This window comes from Lytechinus pictus, chromosome 4 (assembly GCF_037042905.1).
Source record: "Lytechinus pictus isolate F3 Inbred chromosome 4, Lp3.0, whole genome shotgun sequence".
In the NCBI taxonomy this organism is placed as follows: domain Eukaryota; kingdom Metazoa; phylum Echinodermata; class Echinoidea; order Temnopleuroida; family Toxopneustidae; genus Lytechinus; species Lytechinus pictus.
The window spans coordinates 11582452-11599024 of record NC_087248.1 but is presented as its reverse complement, the minus strand read 5'-3'; the positions used below and the strand labels follow the sequence as shown (position 1 = coordinate 11599024).

At 37.4% G+C, this 16573-nt stretch overlaps 1 protein-coding gene across 1 annotated transcript in view; it reads left to right on the top strand.

Moving 5' to 3' along the window:
- Window positions 1–16573, top strand: part of LOC129259553 (mucin-2-like) — a 47996-nt gene that overhangs the window by 10888 nt on the left and 20535 nt on the right. The window contains exons 2-7 of the mRNA XM_064098386.1: window positions 4743–5730; window positions 6215–6286; window positions 7175–7252; window positions 12101–12178; window positions 14625–14696; window positions 16386–16549. Coding sequence (XP_063954456.1) covers window positions 5498–5730; window positions 6215–6286; window positions 7175–7252; window positions 12101–12178; window positions 14625–14696; window positions 16386–16549 — 697 coding nt within the window. The 5' untranslated portion in view covers window positions 4743–5497. The remainder of the gene's footprint in view (window positions 1–4742; window positions 5731–6214; window positions 6287–7174; window positions 7253–12100; window positions 12179–14624; window positions 14697–16385; window positions 16550–16573) is intronic.

Below are 16573 nucleotides of genomic sequence, written 5' to 3'. Positions count from 1 at the left end.
GTTTTGTTTACAAAATATTTGCATTGATTGCAAATTAATTACAATGCTTTCCACTATGATTGCAATTGATTTGTTGCTATTTTCTTACTTGATTTGTTGCCAAGACACCTAATTTAATTTCGATGGGGCCGAAATTGTCTGAAGTACCGAGTTAGCTTCCATCAGTTTAAACATTCTTGCCTCATACCATCGGGGATACCGGTTTCTCTTTTAAAGTTTAGATGTCTTCATACCATGCACACTGCTTAAGACAGGTCATGATGGATATCACCATGGCGCCATTTTAAGGAGTATACGGAGTGTTATCCAATCTTTATCACTTTTCGAAAGTTTAATCCCTCTATAAATCAATCTCCGATGGATTTACGAGGTGTGTTGTCATTACGACCGATGGGAGGAATCATTGCCCCTAAATTGAAATTAATGTAAAACACTGTTTTATGAGCCCCCTCGCGTGTTTGCAACAAAACGGATCGAGTCTTCATCCCGAATAGTATACTTAGCTTATTTAATGTACTTAGTTTAAGTAACAAGCAATCTTGCCTCGATTGTCTGGGATGGACTTCCAACACATAATTATACTCCGGCGACAAGCCGCCACTTGGCGGCAACCATGACTACTTTTATTTCCATTACTTTTTTTTGCACCTAAGTCATAACTTAAGTTCTGACGTAATAGAAGCGTTTTCTTCGGTATAAAATCATTAGATGGCTTTGCAGAGAAACATTATTCTGCTGAATTGATATGATCTTCTTTTTTTTCGGGGGGGGGGGGGGGTGGTGGCAGAGAGTAACTATAAAATGTTTCTTTTGAAATATTTAAATACAGCTATCGCAATAATCTAATAAGCCGAATTGGGGAAGCATTTTCATGTTTTGAGGGAATAATTGAAGCAATTTCATTTCAAATCATTTAATTTCATGTCATTTCGTATCGAATCATTTCCTTTTAAATCGTTTTATTATCATTTCATTTCTTGACCAAATCTATGGACCATGTTCTCTTACCATATACAAATTATATCTGTTAATATATAATTATGTGACAATCTAAATATTTTTTGGTAAATAAAATGACCATTGTCAACATGTACAATTTGAATATCAAGAGGTAGGTCTACTTTGGGTCCATATTTTGGCACTTCATACTCTAGTCATTGGTAAGTCACGCGCAACTTTACGATTGGCATTTTATTCATGGGGGAACGCTATAAAAGGGAAACGAAGTGTGTCATTTGTTAAACCTATTCAATAACATTGACGAATATTTTCTACTTTGTCAGGCTCCCAATGTGACACATTCATTTGCCATACAACAACCGTAAATTACATGACATGATAGTGGATTATTAGATTCAACGATTGATGGTGTCTCGTAAAAGGTTATGCCTTAATAAAATGGGAGGTGATAATTACTGACAACTTGGGGGAGTGGATGTTAGCTGCCCATATTTAGACATAGCGTCGGGCTATTTGGTCATGATGGGCAACATTTGGGTAATTAAAAAAAAATCTTTCTCAAAAGGAGCCCCCAAATGACGGCGAGGTGGGTCGGCATCAATTACGACATTATTTTGGGCCCCAAAATTTTGTTAACATTTTTTTTACGATGAGTCATTATTTCTATAATGATTTTACCCATTTTCTTTCTTTTTTTGTGCAATGTCGTCTTGGTCGACTTTACCAAATCTATTAAGATTTTGCACTCTCTCGCTTTAATCACTCGCAAAATGAAATTTCATGGATATTTCAAGCGCGGATCTAGAGTCGGCTGTGGTGCAAATTGGCGCGACTACGCAGTTGATTTTGTTTTTAAGTGCTATTTTTCCAAAAAAATTACAAGAAAAAAAATAGATAGAGAGAAGAAAAAGGTAATCACTCCCAAATGAAGGCATTTTACGTTGTGCCTCATTCTCTTTCCCGTTCCTTTATTATTATTTTTTATCATATCCAAACCCAGCACCCTCATTTTTGTTATTGAGGACGGTTAACAACCCTTTTTAATAGAACAAATTACACAATCTCATATAAAATTCACTTACTCAATTGCTCTTAGCCAATCGAATGCAATGATTTTCGGTAGCTTATCACATTATGTCGGTGAAAATTCACTGACAAAATCATGATACTCTCACAGGATTTGGAATGTTTAGCGCAGATTAAAGTGAACTATTACAAGTCATCAACCCCTGCGAAATGATCGATGGGGTTATTAACCCGGCTAAACTCTCTCCATTTTCGTTTAAATGAACTGATGAATCAACGTTGTCTTTAATTTCGCAAAAGATGCATTTTTATCTCTGTCGATATATATCAACAAACTAATCTGATCAAATCGGAGTATCTTGCAATGCGATGCAATCATCCGTACAATACAAACTCCGAAGACATTCGAAGAGCGTTGAAATTTCTGACGTAGATGTACGACTCTGCTAATTGGAAATTGTGGCAAAGCAAAACATCCTAGATCATTCTGATCATGACCGAAGAAATTTATTTTCTAAGTCTTCCAAGGGTATTCATATTACGAGTATGGGATGTAAAAGAGGGTGCTGCTTGGAATCATTTTATTATTAATTGTGAGGATGGCAATGGGAAATATGAGCGCGCGGGGGGGGGGGGGCACCATCATGATGGTAAAGAGAGGTTAATTTTGTGATGCAGGGGTGAAGGGTGCAAGGGGGGGGGGGTAAGGACAGGGAACATAGAAAACGAGGGGATATGGTACAAACAGAAGTGGAATATTAACTGAATGAAACGATGACCATATAAACCGTCAATGTTTCCCCATAAACATATTGTGTCGCGTATTCGAAGAAAATCATTCTAAAATGAAAGAAAAAATGTAAATCGAAGAATATTACCCCACCGACTAATATTGAGATCCCATTAGTTTTTCCTGTTTAATATGTGGGAATTCTTTATCGGATTTCATAGAATTTGACGAGATGTTTTTAAATAAACTTGTATTTTAGCATAAATTTGACTTTTAACTTGGAGATGTTTACAAATCACACAAATCTAAATCGCCGGTCATGTGCCTAATCTACACTGTTTCCTGCTTTATGACGACTTTTGTGACAATGGAACACATTGCCTTTGAAAGAGAAAGTATGACATGATAAAAGTAATACTCGGACCGGTTTTAAATTGAGAAATTTCCAGAAATGTTATATTGACTGGATATGCGCACATTTATGTCATTCAACGGAAATCATGTGCTTTTCATGCGATGATAACCATGGCGATTACTGTTTCGAAAATAAAAACAAGAACAATTCTCCAGAATGTCAATACTTGTGTTGTATATACCTGCCCATTTTCACTGGAGGGAGGGGGACGCCTGTGCCCCTGGCTCCCCGTGTCTCCACGGTCAGCCCTAAAAGCTTCCAGGGGCCTCAGATTTACAACATTAGGCTCCCACGCGTGGAATAACGAGAGCTTACTCAATACATCAGTATATTTTATTTGTGGTCTCCTGACCAAGACATAGCTACTGCTGGAGGAGAGTGCCTCCGATCCCATGGATAAACAACAACAACAACATAAACAAATGAATAAATAAATAATAGGTAAATAAACAAATAAACAAATAAGTAAATAAATAAATGATTGAATAAAGCAAATCGTGTATTTATTTATCATCCGAATTCGCAGTTGTTTTTGTATTTTCATAGAAACGATGCATAAAACATAATACGAATAAACATAAAACAACCGGACTACACAAACTAAAAAAGATAATTTCGCTACATTCATGTATTTTTTCACGAAATACTACTTTAGTCTGTGAAGAATAAAGGAAAAAAACAAAAAGTTGCAATTACAAGATACGCAGTTCTTCGAGTTTTTATACTGTACATTACTGCAATTTCCACTTTTCCTGTAAAATATCACCCACATCGTGCCAAACTGAGTCACTGCCGACAATCTCAGTCGGCTTTATTATACCAATCTAGGCTATATATCGATAAATAATTGCCATTTTTCTCGAATGTGGCACTTTACTGAAAAAGAAACCACTTTTAGCAGACTTCACCTGTTTTAAGAGAGCGCCGATCGTCATATAAAAATTATGGTCCGGATTTATTTTCAAAAGAAAGATATTCTGAAATGAAATGACTGATAAAAGAGCATCACCCAAGAGTAATTAGTCCTGTACGCGCGTGATGAATTACTATGCCGAAAGTGAGACGGGTATATTTATGATATACGAGAATATAAAAAGTTGGAAATAAAGGAAGGGCATCGTTTCGGGGTAGAAAAAAAAGGATAGTGGGAGAGAGATAGAAAGAGAGGGGAGGGGTCGTCTTTATGCCTCACTTCTGAGACACGGGGAATATTTGTTCCTGATATCATTTCTTGTGCGTTTTTTGTAATATACAAGTATGCTTCTATTCATATTTTCCTCCATAGACTTCATTTCCCTGTCTTTCATTTGAATTTTCGCTCTTTCTTTGCTGCAATGATGTCCACGATTTATACGGTATAAACCCATTCAATATAATAATCTCTTCCAATATTTTTCGGGAAATTAACACGCATGACGGGAATATAACCCGTACAACAAACTTTTAGCAAAGTTAAGCAAACTTCTAGCAAAGTTGTGCAAGACGATCGGCAAACAAGACGTCACGTCTTGGACGCGTCTTGAACAGGTGCGTTAAATACTCCCTCAGAGACAACAGCTATTTGCTATAACTTTTCCATTCACATGTCATTTCTACCATTTTGCTTTGCAGAAGTGACTCAAAGGACTTCGCTATTATAACTCCATCCATAATCTAAGGTGTGTTTGCCCTTCGACGTTTCATCGGTTTGGCTTCATCTTCAAGTATTGGCTACTTCAGACCGTCATTTTCGCCAAAGTCACACTCGACCAGACAAAGGTGGTGTATTTACAAGTCATCCGTATTTGCTGGAATAAATTACCTGAAGTTTGACAACTCGGAAAGCAAATAAAGATCGCCTGGACTTTGGAGCAGGCAGACACCGTAGAAAGTTTCCGAGTTACCTGCAATCAAAAGTGGACAAGTGAAAAGACTTGGAGAAGGCCATAAACCGTTGATCAGTGTTGATAGCCAACGTTTGGCGCCCGAACAACTTCCGATCTGTCCACAGTTTGAAAATCAAAGTTCATTTCAGCGTGGAGAGGATTTGAAATTGCGAGGAAAGCGGAAGCCAGTAGTTTTGTCATTGAGGGATTAATAGTGATTTAATCAGGGTTAGAAACTTACCGTTCAGTTGTCACGATAAAAATATATGCCTTTTTCTGTGCAATATCAGGTTTCCCGCAAAACATCATGGACCTTGTCATCGTTGCTGCACAACTTTGACAAGAGAACGAGGAGCGGAATGAGGACTTGGATTTTGTAAAGACTTGTTAAAAAGAGTATAATTATCTAAGCAAGGAATTGCTTTAAATTTAGTTGATAACCCATCACCGATCAGCAGATTTGCGTCTTCATTCACGCATTCAAACCCACCAAGAACAACCATGCTCCCATCGACAGTTGCATTAGGTCTGGGACTTATTTTGGACCTGGTCCTGGTTCTACCTACGGTCTTGGCCCAGTCGGCTTGTTCCTTCGCTCAAGATGGCACGACTCCTACAGGAAGCGGGGCATGTAACTGTTTCGAATCCCAGGAGCCGAAGGGTTGGATCGTAGACTGTTCTGGTCTATCGCTGACGAGTGTACCGTCCGGGCTGCCAGCAGAAACTGCATATTTGTAAGTTGCATATCCATTTCCATCAGTGTTATTCGATTACTGGATATGCCTTCATGCTTTTAACATTACATAAACCCCCATTTGAAATCAGTCACAGAAATGAAGTAAATTAATAACAGATCCCTTGCATGACCTGAAAGTTGACTTTTTGGCAACGGAAAATAGGCCTATCGTCGAAATATATTCTAAGAGTTTTTTTTATTCACAAATTTTATTCCGAACACCAATAAATTAACTGCACCATTTGCATTTGTATATCTAAAGAATATAATTATATACACACATACTATATGATACATTCGAATGTGAAGGTATTAATATGCAACAAACACGAATCCACGTAATATAGACCCTAGGTTACAGGAAACATTCCACTATTGATGTACATCTGGTAACTTGATAGGCATGTGTTTACAATTTAACAGTACCATGATTGAAAAAGCGGAAAATCACTAAATAACATTTTTTATTATATTTCTTTTAGATATCTCCGTGAAAACTCAATTACAGAGTTGCCATCATCTTCGTTTGAAGGAATATCTTCACTAGAAACTTTGTGAGTATTACTCTTATCATGGGATAATTATCATTTACGTGCTTTAATTTACTAACATTTATTGCTATACTGTCCTGATACATGATAATATCACAGCTATAATATTAGGAAGGATATATCGGCACAGAAATGTACACCCCTTTCGATTCCACCATCAGAGTTTCATACTTGAAGGTTTAATTAGTGCTTCTGCATAAAGACTTGCTCATATAGAAGCTGTTATGATATGAAAATATTGACATAAGGCTAAAAAAGCGTGTTAAATGTAATTCGTACTTATGAGAATGTTAGTTGGTGTTGAGAGTGAAAGGTACACTTTTGGCTCAGTTTATCATTTCGATGTCAAAAAATGGGACCGGATATCGACGATGTTGAACAACAAAAAAACAAAACCGCAGTTGTCATGAGATCAAAACACGACTGTAAACAAAGTAAAATTAACTGGTTTAATACTTTCATTTAACTTTTTATCTTACCAATAGAATTTTAATTTTGAATTACATTGAAATTCTTTGTTGATTACACTGCCTGAACACCTGCACTGTAAAATATATAGGGTAAAATTTTAACCAGCACGAGGGTAATTATGTGTCAAACCAATTTGGGGCAGTATTTTACCCAATGGCGGAAAGCATATTGTCCAGTAAGATTAAGCAATTACTTTAGAATGGGCAAAATTTTCATCAAACTGGATAAATAAAAATGCCCAAAAGAAATGCCCAATATTGGTTGGACACACAATTACCCTCATGGAGCATTTTTATATATTTTTTAGAGTGTGGGATATGCTAACCTCTGACGACTTGTACTGCTAACCTCTGAAAACTTGTACGAGTGTTATGTAATAGAATTTGTATATTGTTTGGTTCCTTTTTTTTTATTCGACAGACATATACAGAACAATGGACTGAGGAGTGATTTAATAGAAGATGGCACATTTTCTAATCTAACGAATCTCAAATCACTGTAAGTATTCGATTCGCTTGACTTCAATTTTATTTCATTCACAATGAAAAATAACATAATACAAAACACAATTCATGACGTAGTTAGCTAGTTAGTTACAGTTTGAAATGAAACTGAACTGGAGAATACATGGAATATTATGAATATAGTCACATGGAATACGCGTCGCTTTACTTTATCTTGTATTTTTACGACTTTCCTCAAAAAGTTTTACAAACATGGCAAAGGAAATATAGGTTGTATAACATCGATGATACAAGGTTGATAAAGATTGTTTCATCCATAATCATTGCTTAATCTTGATATCTTCCTTACGGAGCCTTTAAAGTGCCATCGACTTGACGACTTGGCGAGATATTTTATCTTGCCAGTCGACATAATAACCTTATTATGTCGACATGGCGAGATACGTTATCTTGCCAGGTCGACTTATAAAAAGTTATAAGTCAACATGGCGAGATACGTTATCTCGCCAAGCCGACTTATAAAAAGTTATATGTCAACTTGACGAGATATTTGGACTCTCGCCGGGCCTTGGACACTTCATATCTTGCCATGTCGACATATGTTTTATAAGTCGACTTGGTAAGATAAAATATCTCGCTATGTTGACATATAACGTTTTTATAAGTCAACTTGGCAAGATACCGTATCTCGCCATGTCGACATATAACTTTTAATAAGTCGAATTGGCGAGATAAGGTATCTCGCCATGTCGGCATATAACTTTATAAGTCGACTTGGTGAGATAACGTATCTCGCCATGTCGACATAATAAGGTTATTATGTCGACATGGCAAGATAAAGTATCTCGCCAAGTCGTCAAGTCGATGGCACTTTAAAGGCTCCGTACTTCCTAACGTAGTGTTCGTTATCTATACATTTTGTGAAAATTGTCATCTAATTTCAATTTAGTCACTCTTTGAATTGTCGCTTTGATAAATTTCAAATCACGTGACGCGCTATGGACCAATCACGCTTGGCTATCTACATTGGCTAAGTGATTATTCTTAATCTCCATTACCATTTGAACAGGGTTTTTTTTATTACAAATAAGACGATTAATCTTTCCGTGTTTAATGCCACAGTCACAATATCCATTCCAGCTCCACACCGATGGCTTCTGAATGAAGAAAATAATATAGTCCTTCATTTTGCTCTGGAACCGGCACCATCGGCTTTTTTTTTTTGGGGGGGGGGGTGGTCTGTTTGAAGCTCCTTGAAAGGAGGAGGCGTCGGGGAATGGAATATATTGATAACATTATCGAAACATTTTTGGTATTAGAGACAGCTGTCGGCACAATTCAAATCGTTGTAAACCAATTCTATCACGATTCGAGGTTTGTTCCATCTTGGAGTAGGTCCATGTTTCCATGTTCTCTATGGGGAGAGAGGGCTGTCCTACTTTCGCTTTCCTACAAAACATTAAAATAATGTCACCGTGAATGTGGATTAGGATCGAAGGGGAAAGAAAGGAACAGAAAGTGTAAAATATAATATTACAAGAGGGATATATGTAGAGAGAGAAGGGAAAAGAGAGAGAGGAAGGGAGCAAGAGAGAAGAGAGGGAGAGAGGAGAAAAATAAGGGACAGGGGAGGAAGAGGGGGGGGGGGATGAGGAAGAAATTGTGGGGAGATTTAATATACGCCATTTTGGCACATTACGCTACTGTATGGGAGGAAGGATGAGAGATGCAGAAAGTCATAGTAGACCCCAAAAGGACAGAGCTACTTAGGAATATAATACGGGATCGGAATTGGAATGAAAGTGATATTTTTTAGTCTGTCGTCGGTAGTAATCCTGGACGAGATTGCCTTGATCGAGGTCGTGAACCTCACACACCTAATGATGCGGTAAATGCCCCGTCGGAAAGGCGGATGGGTACACCTGGAGAAGGGCGTAGTCGGGGTTATCTCGTATATGGGGAGCGGGAGGGGGGGGGGGGGTTGGTGGAGAAGGTTGTATACTGTAGGCGGTTATCTCGTAAAGGGGGGGGGGGTCAAAAATGTAGTTGGATAAGGGACTAGGCCTGGTCATGTCTAGAATATGTAATGAAAGTCAAGCACCTCGGCGAAGTTCACCGAGAAAATGACCCAAATTTTTCAACATATTCTCCACAAGTGGAAGTTAGACAAACTTGGGTTTTCAGGAATATTTCACGAATGGCTAATTACCTAATAATCAAGGTAATGGCAAAAAGGCATAGTTGTAGAACAGGTGGCCATGATAAGATTGTTCCAATCTATATCAGAAAAATTGTTCAAAACCATGGCCCATTTGCATAAGTTATGATTATCATGTTGCCATCCAATAGTAACTGCCATATTAAAGGGCTTACCAGCCAAGGATTCCATGAAATACCATGCATTGGATGACAACATTACCAAGGTAGTAACTTTTTCGCAACGTGCCTAAGGAGGAAACTTACTGATTTCACATGTTAACTAGTCGTGCTAGACAAACGAGAACCATATTAAACTGCCATGACAGATTTTCAAAATGAATAGCTACACTCGATTTACTATTTGCTTCCAGCAACATATTTTGGGATGTTCTTTGGGGGTTTGCAGGCCGCAATACTTCGACCCTAATCATATTCAGGAACAAAAATATGTTTTGGTTGTCTTTGGGGTTTTAAAACAGAAAATCCTCCCGTTTCCCCTTATGAATACGAAATATTTTATCAATAATCTAAAAGCCTGGGGCACGTCGCTTGCTTGTTGTTAATCAACCTGTTTCAAGACGTCTAACCGCCCTTTCACACGGTAAAAAAAATCGTAATTTGAATGATGATTCCAGTGAAAAATAAGGCTAATGACGAATATTTAGCACGTGTAAAACCAAACTAGAACATGATAAGAATCACAAACGCTTATCAGTCACGATTACAATCGCAATCATTATTACAAAGATGATTCAATATTCACGTGTGAAAAGACCCTTAGAAATTAGAAGGAAGAATAAAAAAGCCATGTTTTAAAAACACTTATCGTCAGGGTGGGGGGGGGGAACGCCAAGATATTTTGATGGGGTAGGGGAGCAACATGACATACAGGCGAAGTCTTATTCTCAGTTCTCAATTGAATTACAAGTATAGAGAGTTTAACAGGAATCGGAACTTTCCATTTAATACTCTTTTTTTTTCTTTTCTCTTCATTTCTCTCCCTCTTTCCACTTCCTCTACTTCGTTTTTTCACTACTTGCGTTCGGGGGGGGGGGGGGGGGAAGGGGTCACCCCTTCCCCCTATAGTGCCGCCCCTGCTTAGTGTCGAGTATCAATTGGACCCGATGGGCGGATAGGCGGCTTTTCTGTTCTTACATAAATTTAACCTGCATTTCCTAATTTAAGTGTTCAGAAGATGAACAAATGAATTATTTGCGCAGTTTTATTAGTCCCAGACAATTCTGTAATGCTCAGTACATTATACATTGACATTGTATCGGTCTTTCATATTCCCATATTTCTTATGTGACACACCCGTAATTGGCATACGATGATATCATTTAATTTCTAAATACCTTTTTACAACAATATGTTTCAGTTCTTTATACTTTATACCATTGGCCCAGCTTTTATCCCCAGTTATTTATTCGCTTCAAAGGTAAAAACCCATGTATGCATTAATTATTCAACTTATAATAAAGAATGACTTTCGTATTTTATACCATCTTTTTTTTTTCTCGTCAAACTCACCTCCTTAAAAACATTGATAGATTTCGCTTTCAATTTTTCCGTCACGTACACCATAGACTGTTTATTTCAGAACACCAACAAAATGTTACTAACACCACGAACACGTCGAGATTAAACTCGAATAACTGAATCAGGGACGCGGGAAATAGGGATAAATATTTGGTATCTAACAAAGAACAGATTGATTAGATAATATGCTGGAACATGGACTATGTATTTCCATTGTTTCAAATTTTCTGTCCTTGCCAGGGAATTGGTGAGGTTATCGTTGTACGATGAAAGAAGAGAAAATGTTATTTGAATGTTGGCGGAGATGAAGCATATTTGTCAAACAGGATTACATGATTGAAAACACGTATCAGATCATGCGAATGGAAAGTATGTGAACTTTATTGAAAGGTGTCGTTTTCATGTTCGTTTTCTGACATGATTTTGAAAGAAGAAATTGAGAATTGGGAATGGAATTTGCTGACACGATATTTGAAACTTAGTTGTGTTTCAGAACACAAACTAAGCGCGAATGGTGCAATTAATTGCAATTAGTTGCAGTTAATTAAAAACGCTTATGTTTATTACTGGACATCTTTACTTACTTTTTTTCGAATAACAAATAATAAGACATTTTGACCAATTAAAAGATGTGATGATGAAATGCAGGTACAAGGTGAAGATATAATTTTAACACTGAATCACAAGCTGTGGTATTGATTATACCTCGTTCCGCTGTCGTGCGATCCTTTACGAAGACCACGATTGGCCTTTCGTTGCTCGTACGAACGTTCGCGATCATGTGTTGCACAGAATCGCAACGGTTGTGAGCAGTCGCACCACCAATTGTGAAAGGGGCTTAACTGATCGCAATTTTTTTTTAACCATTCAAATTTTTAAAACCATTTAAAAATCAATACGATTACCACGACTGATCTGATAAGATTCCTACGATTACTCCACGATTAAGACCACCATTTGAATCGTGGCACGAAGTGGGAACTAGGTATAATGTAATTGCTGCAGATTATGAAGGTTTTTTTTCTCTCTCTCGAAAATTGAATCGTGGCAATAAAGACATTTATTTTTTGTATTATTTTTATTGGAATAGTTTGGCAATATTCTATATATGTCATAACATTGAATTGTCTATTGTTTTTCCCAGAGATTTATCGGGCAACAGAATAGTTCTCTCTGCGAACATGATACAACATCTTCTACCACTCACGAGGCTTCAAACATTGTAAGTACCAGTCATTCCACTGATTGTTGTCATTTTTCAAATCCCTGTGAAGAGCGAACAGTTTTACTACTAGTTTGGATTAGGAAGTGATGACTTACATATTTATGGGGTTATTTCTGCAGTGCCAAGTTCTTCCCACGTAAAAATACCAGAACTCAAGATTTAATCAAACTGCGCGCTTCCTAAATCATCAGCCACACCGACCCCCCCCCCCCCGCCCCCAAGTTTGATCTGTCCCCAATTCTTTGTGATTAGCTGTAGCCCCATCACACGGGGAGAGGAGGAGAGGGGGGGGGGGTATGATCACCTCTTTGATTTCACAAGAGTTACAGCAAAGAAAAAATGAAATAGAAAAGGGGAGGATAAAGAAAAGAGAAACGTTTTGAATCTTGTTTTGAATCTTGTCTAATTATGTAGGTCTATAGGGAGGGTTGAATCTCCTTTTATTTTTGCCACATGCTTTCGAGAAAATCTAAATCGCACCCACATAAACTTCCTCGAGATATTGGTCATATTCTTATGAATATATTGTGTCATGATGTGTTATTGTATTGCAATTTCTGATAATCATTTTATTTTCAGTCTATTACTGGGTGTGACGTGGTCATCTCATATATCTATCATTGCCTGCATGTTTGGAATAAATGCAAAATTGGAATGCGAAAATATACATATCCGCCGTCTCTCCTTGTTGAGATATTCAAACTTCTCGGTAGCAAGAATTCAGGGATTTTTTTCTTTTACTAACTTGGCTCACTGACACTGAATTATACAGCTCTCTCTAGCGTAGTTTCTCATTCAAGACAATAGGAAGTTTTCGCAACAGCTACGCAAACGCTATCTAGAACGCTATCTACTGTCAAATGCCCTTCATGGAAATGAAGTCTTTGACAAGGGTCGTTGAATCGAAACTGCAGTTCTGTAGGTAACTCTGAACAAACGACATATTTTGCGATTCTTCGTCAGCTTCGGACGAAACTGCTGTTCCGATTCGCCGACACTCGACAAAGACTTCATTGTGATTGGATTTTCAATACATTCGTTGCGTTGTAGGATTATTCTATTCCGCGTAGTTGAGCGAAAACTCGCTAGTTTTTTTATAATAAAATCAGGACGGTAGCAGCGAGGTTGGCAAGAATATGACGTAACAATACATACACACTAACTGTGCATTCGTTGCGCCTCTACCATCCACCTACTTTTCCAAATGCCATAATATACTTTTTTGTACGATTTTATAAATTCGGGTATCATTTAATATAGCTCTTTATATTACATAATAGGTACAGGCATATGGACTTGTTTTGCATTTTGTTTATTTTGTTGATATGGAAATGGAATAAAAATCTTGAATCTTAAATTTATTACCATGCTCACCGCCGTGATTCATCAAGATCCCTATAGCTATGCATTATGGAGAGGGAAGTACATAGATATGAGATTGACGGAATAACAACTGACCTGCATGATTACCCGCTGAGGACAAAATTTAAGTAATGAAGTATTAAGCACATTATAACATGAAATGCATGAGCATACGAAGTGCCCACCCGGGAATATAAAAATACATCGCTTAATGCAAATTTTTACTAATTTCTCCAAAGTGTGCGCCAAATACTTATTTTCAATGTTAAGATTGTTAGAAATCCACTAACGGCCTAAATTAGCTCAGTCACCCAGCACCTCCTTTTCCCTTTTTAAATTGGATCATTTTTCGTACATTCGTCCTACCCTTCCTGAAAGAAATTTATGATGGAATGCTCCACTCGATTCTTCGCGTTTTTTTCTTCAGGGGAGCGGGGGGGGGGCCGGGTTTCAACGGTAAGAATCGTTTTATTTTTCATATTTTTCATTTTCTGCAGGCACCTTCGTGCTCAGTCATGTATTACAACCATTACAAAGTGCTTCGACAGACAGGTCCCTTTACAATGTAATTTCATGAGCAGAACTAATCCCCTTCTTTAACGCCGACGAAGAACATTAAAAGAGATCGAATTACAGCCGGGGTTGAATTGGTGCGCCATTTCAAAGGGCACACTTTTTAGGCGTTTCGCCCCGACTTTACGACGGGATTGACGATATTTCTCCATCGCCTTTACGAGATGGAATCTCGGAGTTTATTTCTTCGTTACGGGGCTGTTACCTAAAATGTCAAAACAACCATACATCATGGTTATTAGCCCGTTGCTATGGACACGATGGAGGCACGAGCTGAAGTTGACGACTCCAGGGCGTGAAGGGTGGCGAGATGAAAACGAGGGGCGGGAATGGGTGAACAACCAAAACTTTTTCGGAAAATAGAAGTAGGAAGAGGGGGCAATGATTTCTTGCATTACCCTGTGTAACAAATTTCTTGAACAATCCCTTTCTAGTTCATACTCATTCGTTTACCCATAGAAGAACAATATATATAAGTGATTTTTGTTTTCATTTTCCTGTATTTCAGAACTCTAACCAACAACAATATTAACACGATCGACAGTTCAGCTGTAGAAATATTCGATCGACTTGAGACATTGTAAGTATTAAAACAAGCAGCATTTTTCCCAGAGGAAATTTCATTGCATTTTACATTGCTTTCACACATAAAATCTATATCCTAATAAAAAAGATCGGCCCATATTACAATCTAAAATAGGTTAATAGTTATCACCTACTTACATATGCCATAGTGTATTAGGTGAATATTTTTGACTTCTAAAATGTTTTATGAGTTATGCCGATAGACCACAATTTACTCCTTTCTTGATCATCTGTAAGAGATGGTTCTGATAATGTTACTTTCGACTGTGTCTTGCTCCTCTAATTACTGCTACCCCGACAGAGTCCGAAACCAGCTAATCACGTCAATGCCATATCAAAATACAAAGAGATTTTGCGTCTTCGAAAGTATATAATTATGAAATTAATACGTTGAATGGTGGATACCAGGCTGTGAGAATTAAGTTTCCAATTATTAACAGGATGCTACGGTGAGAAATGAAAATCTTCGTCCCATGAAGATATAATTACAAAGTTCAGGGCAGGGGATTGAGTTTATTTCACTGCTCCCGAGAACAAAGCTGATTAAAAAAGATATGCTTGTCATTGTTTCCTCGCTATTTTATATTTCATGTATAATAATAATGATAATAAAGAGTATTTTTTAAAGCGCCAAATCCACATTGATTATGTGCTTAAGGCGCTGAGAAAAGGAAATAAGAAAGATTTCATGGAGCAGGAAAAGACAAAGTATAAAAGAAACACAATCATGACAATGAGAGGAAACTACTTGAAGGCAATTTTAAACAAATGGGTTTTTAGAACAATTTTGAATCAATCGATATTTGAAATATTACGTATGGAATATGGAAACTGATACCACAAGGTTGGTCCAACGTGTCCAAATGACCGATCCCCCATGAATTCTTGGATTATGATGTATCCCTAAGTTTTATTATTACAAATAGTATGTGAAGACATCTGTTAGACACAAAATCTTTCAAGTCATATTAATGTCGTTCTGGCAGCCCTGGTCAAGCTATCCTCATATAACTTTTTGATATATATATATATATAATTTTTAATAAGTGAATATAAAGTAAACATTCTTAAGTCACAAGTGAAAATTGTAAAGGAGTGTAGTGTTAGAACGGAAATGATCACGCTAATACAAAATTGACGTGTATAGCTTTCTTTTTAGATGACTATTACGCAACAATTCTTCTTCTTATTATAACGGATTTAGCTTGAGCTGTCGATTCCAGTGCCCGATTTAGCACTACTGGGAAGATCAATGTCTCACAGTGTGAGCCACAGTGTGTTTACAGTGTGGAAAACAATGTGAAATCACCTTCACACTGTTAAGTTGAGCATTTCAATTGTGTGAATCACATATTCACATAAAGCCGACCATGTGAACACGCTCTGAACAGTCACACTGTCGAAGTGTCCACAGTGTGAAAATATCTTCACACTGTTGAATTTGAGTATTGTAACAGTGTGTGAACACACTGTGATCACACTGTTTTTTCCAGCAGGATCAGTGCATTGAAGGGACCGATCATGTCAGGCACCTATTCATAAGTTGAGCGCTGCAATTAAATAAACCCTCACATTTTCAGGCCTAAAGTGATTCAGAATTTTGGATGAAAACTGTTGCCATTATATACTGTAATTTAGTTTTTTTTTCCATTTCATTCGGTATTTCTATCTATTTCCTTTTCAGAGACCTCACATCGAATGCGTTTGTCTGTGACTGTGAGTTGTCTTGGTTCAGGAATTGGTTACTCAACACTGTTCATATAAACCATCAGATCAATGGGGCAACATGCTCATCACCCCTGCAGTATCAGAGAGAGGACATAGACACGGCCGAATTCTGTCCATCAAGTAAGAGTGATTAAAAGAGTGAAA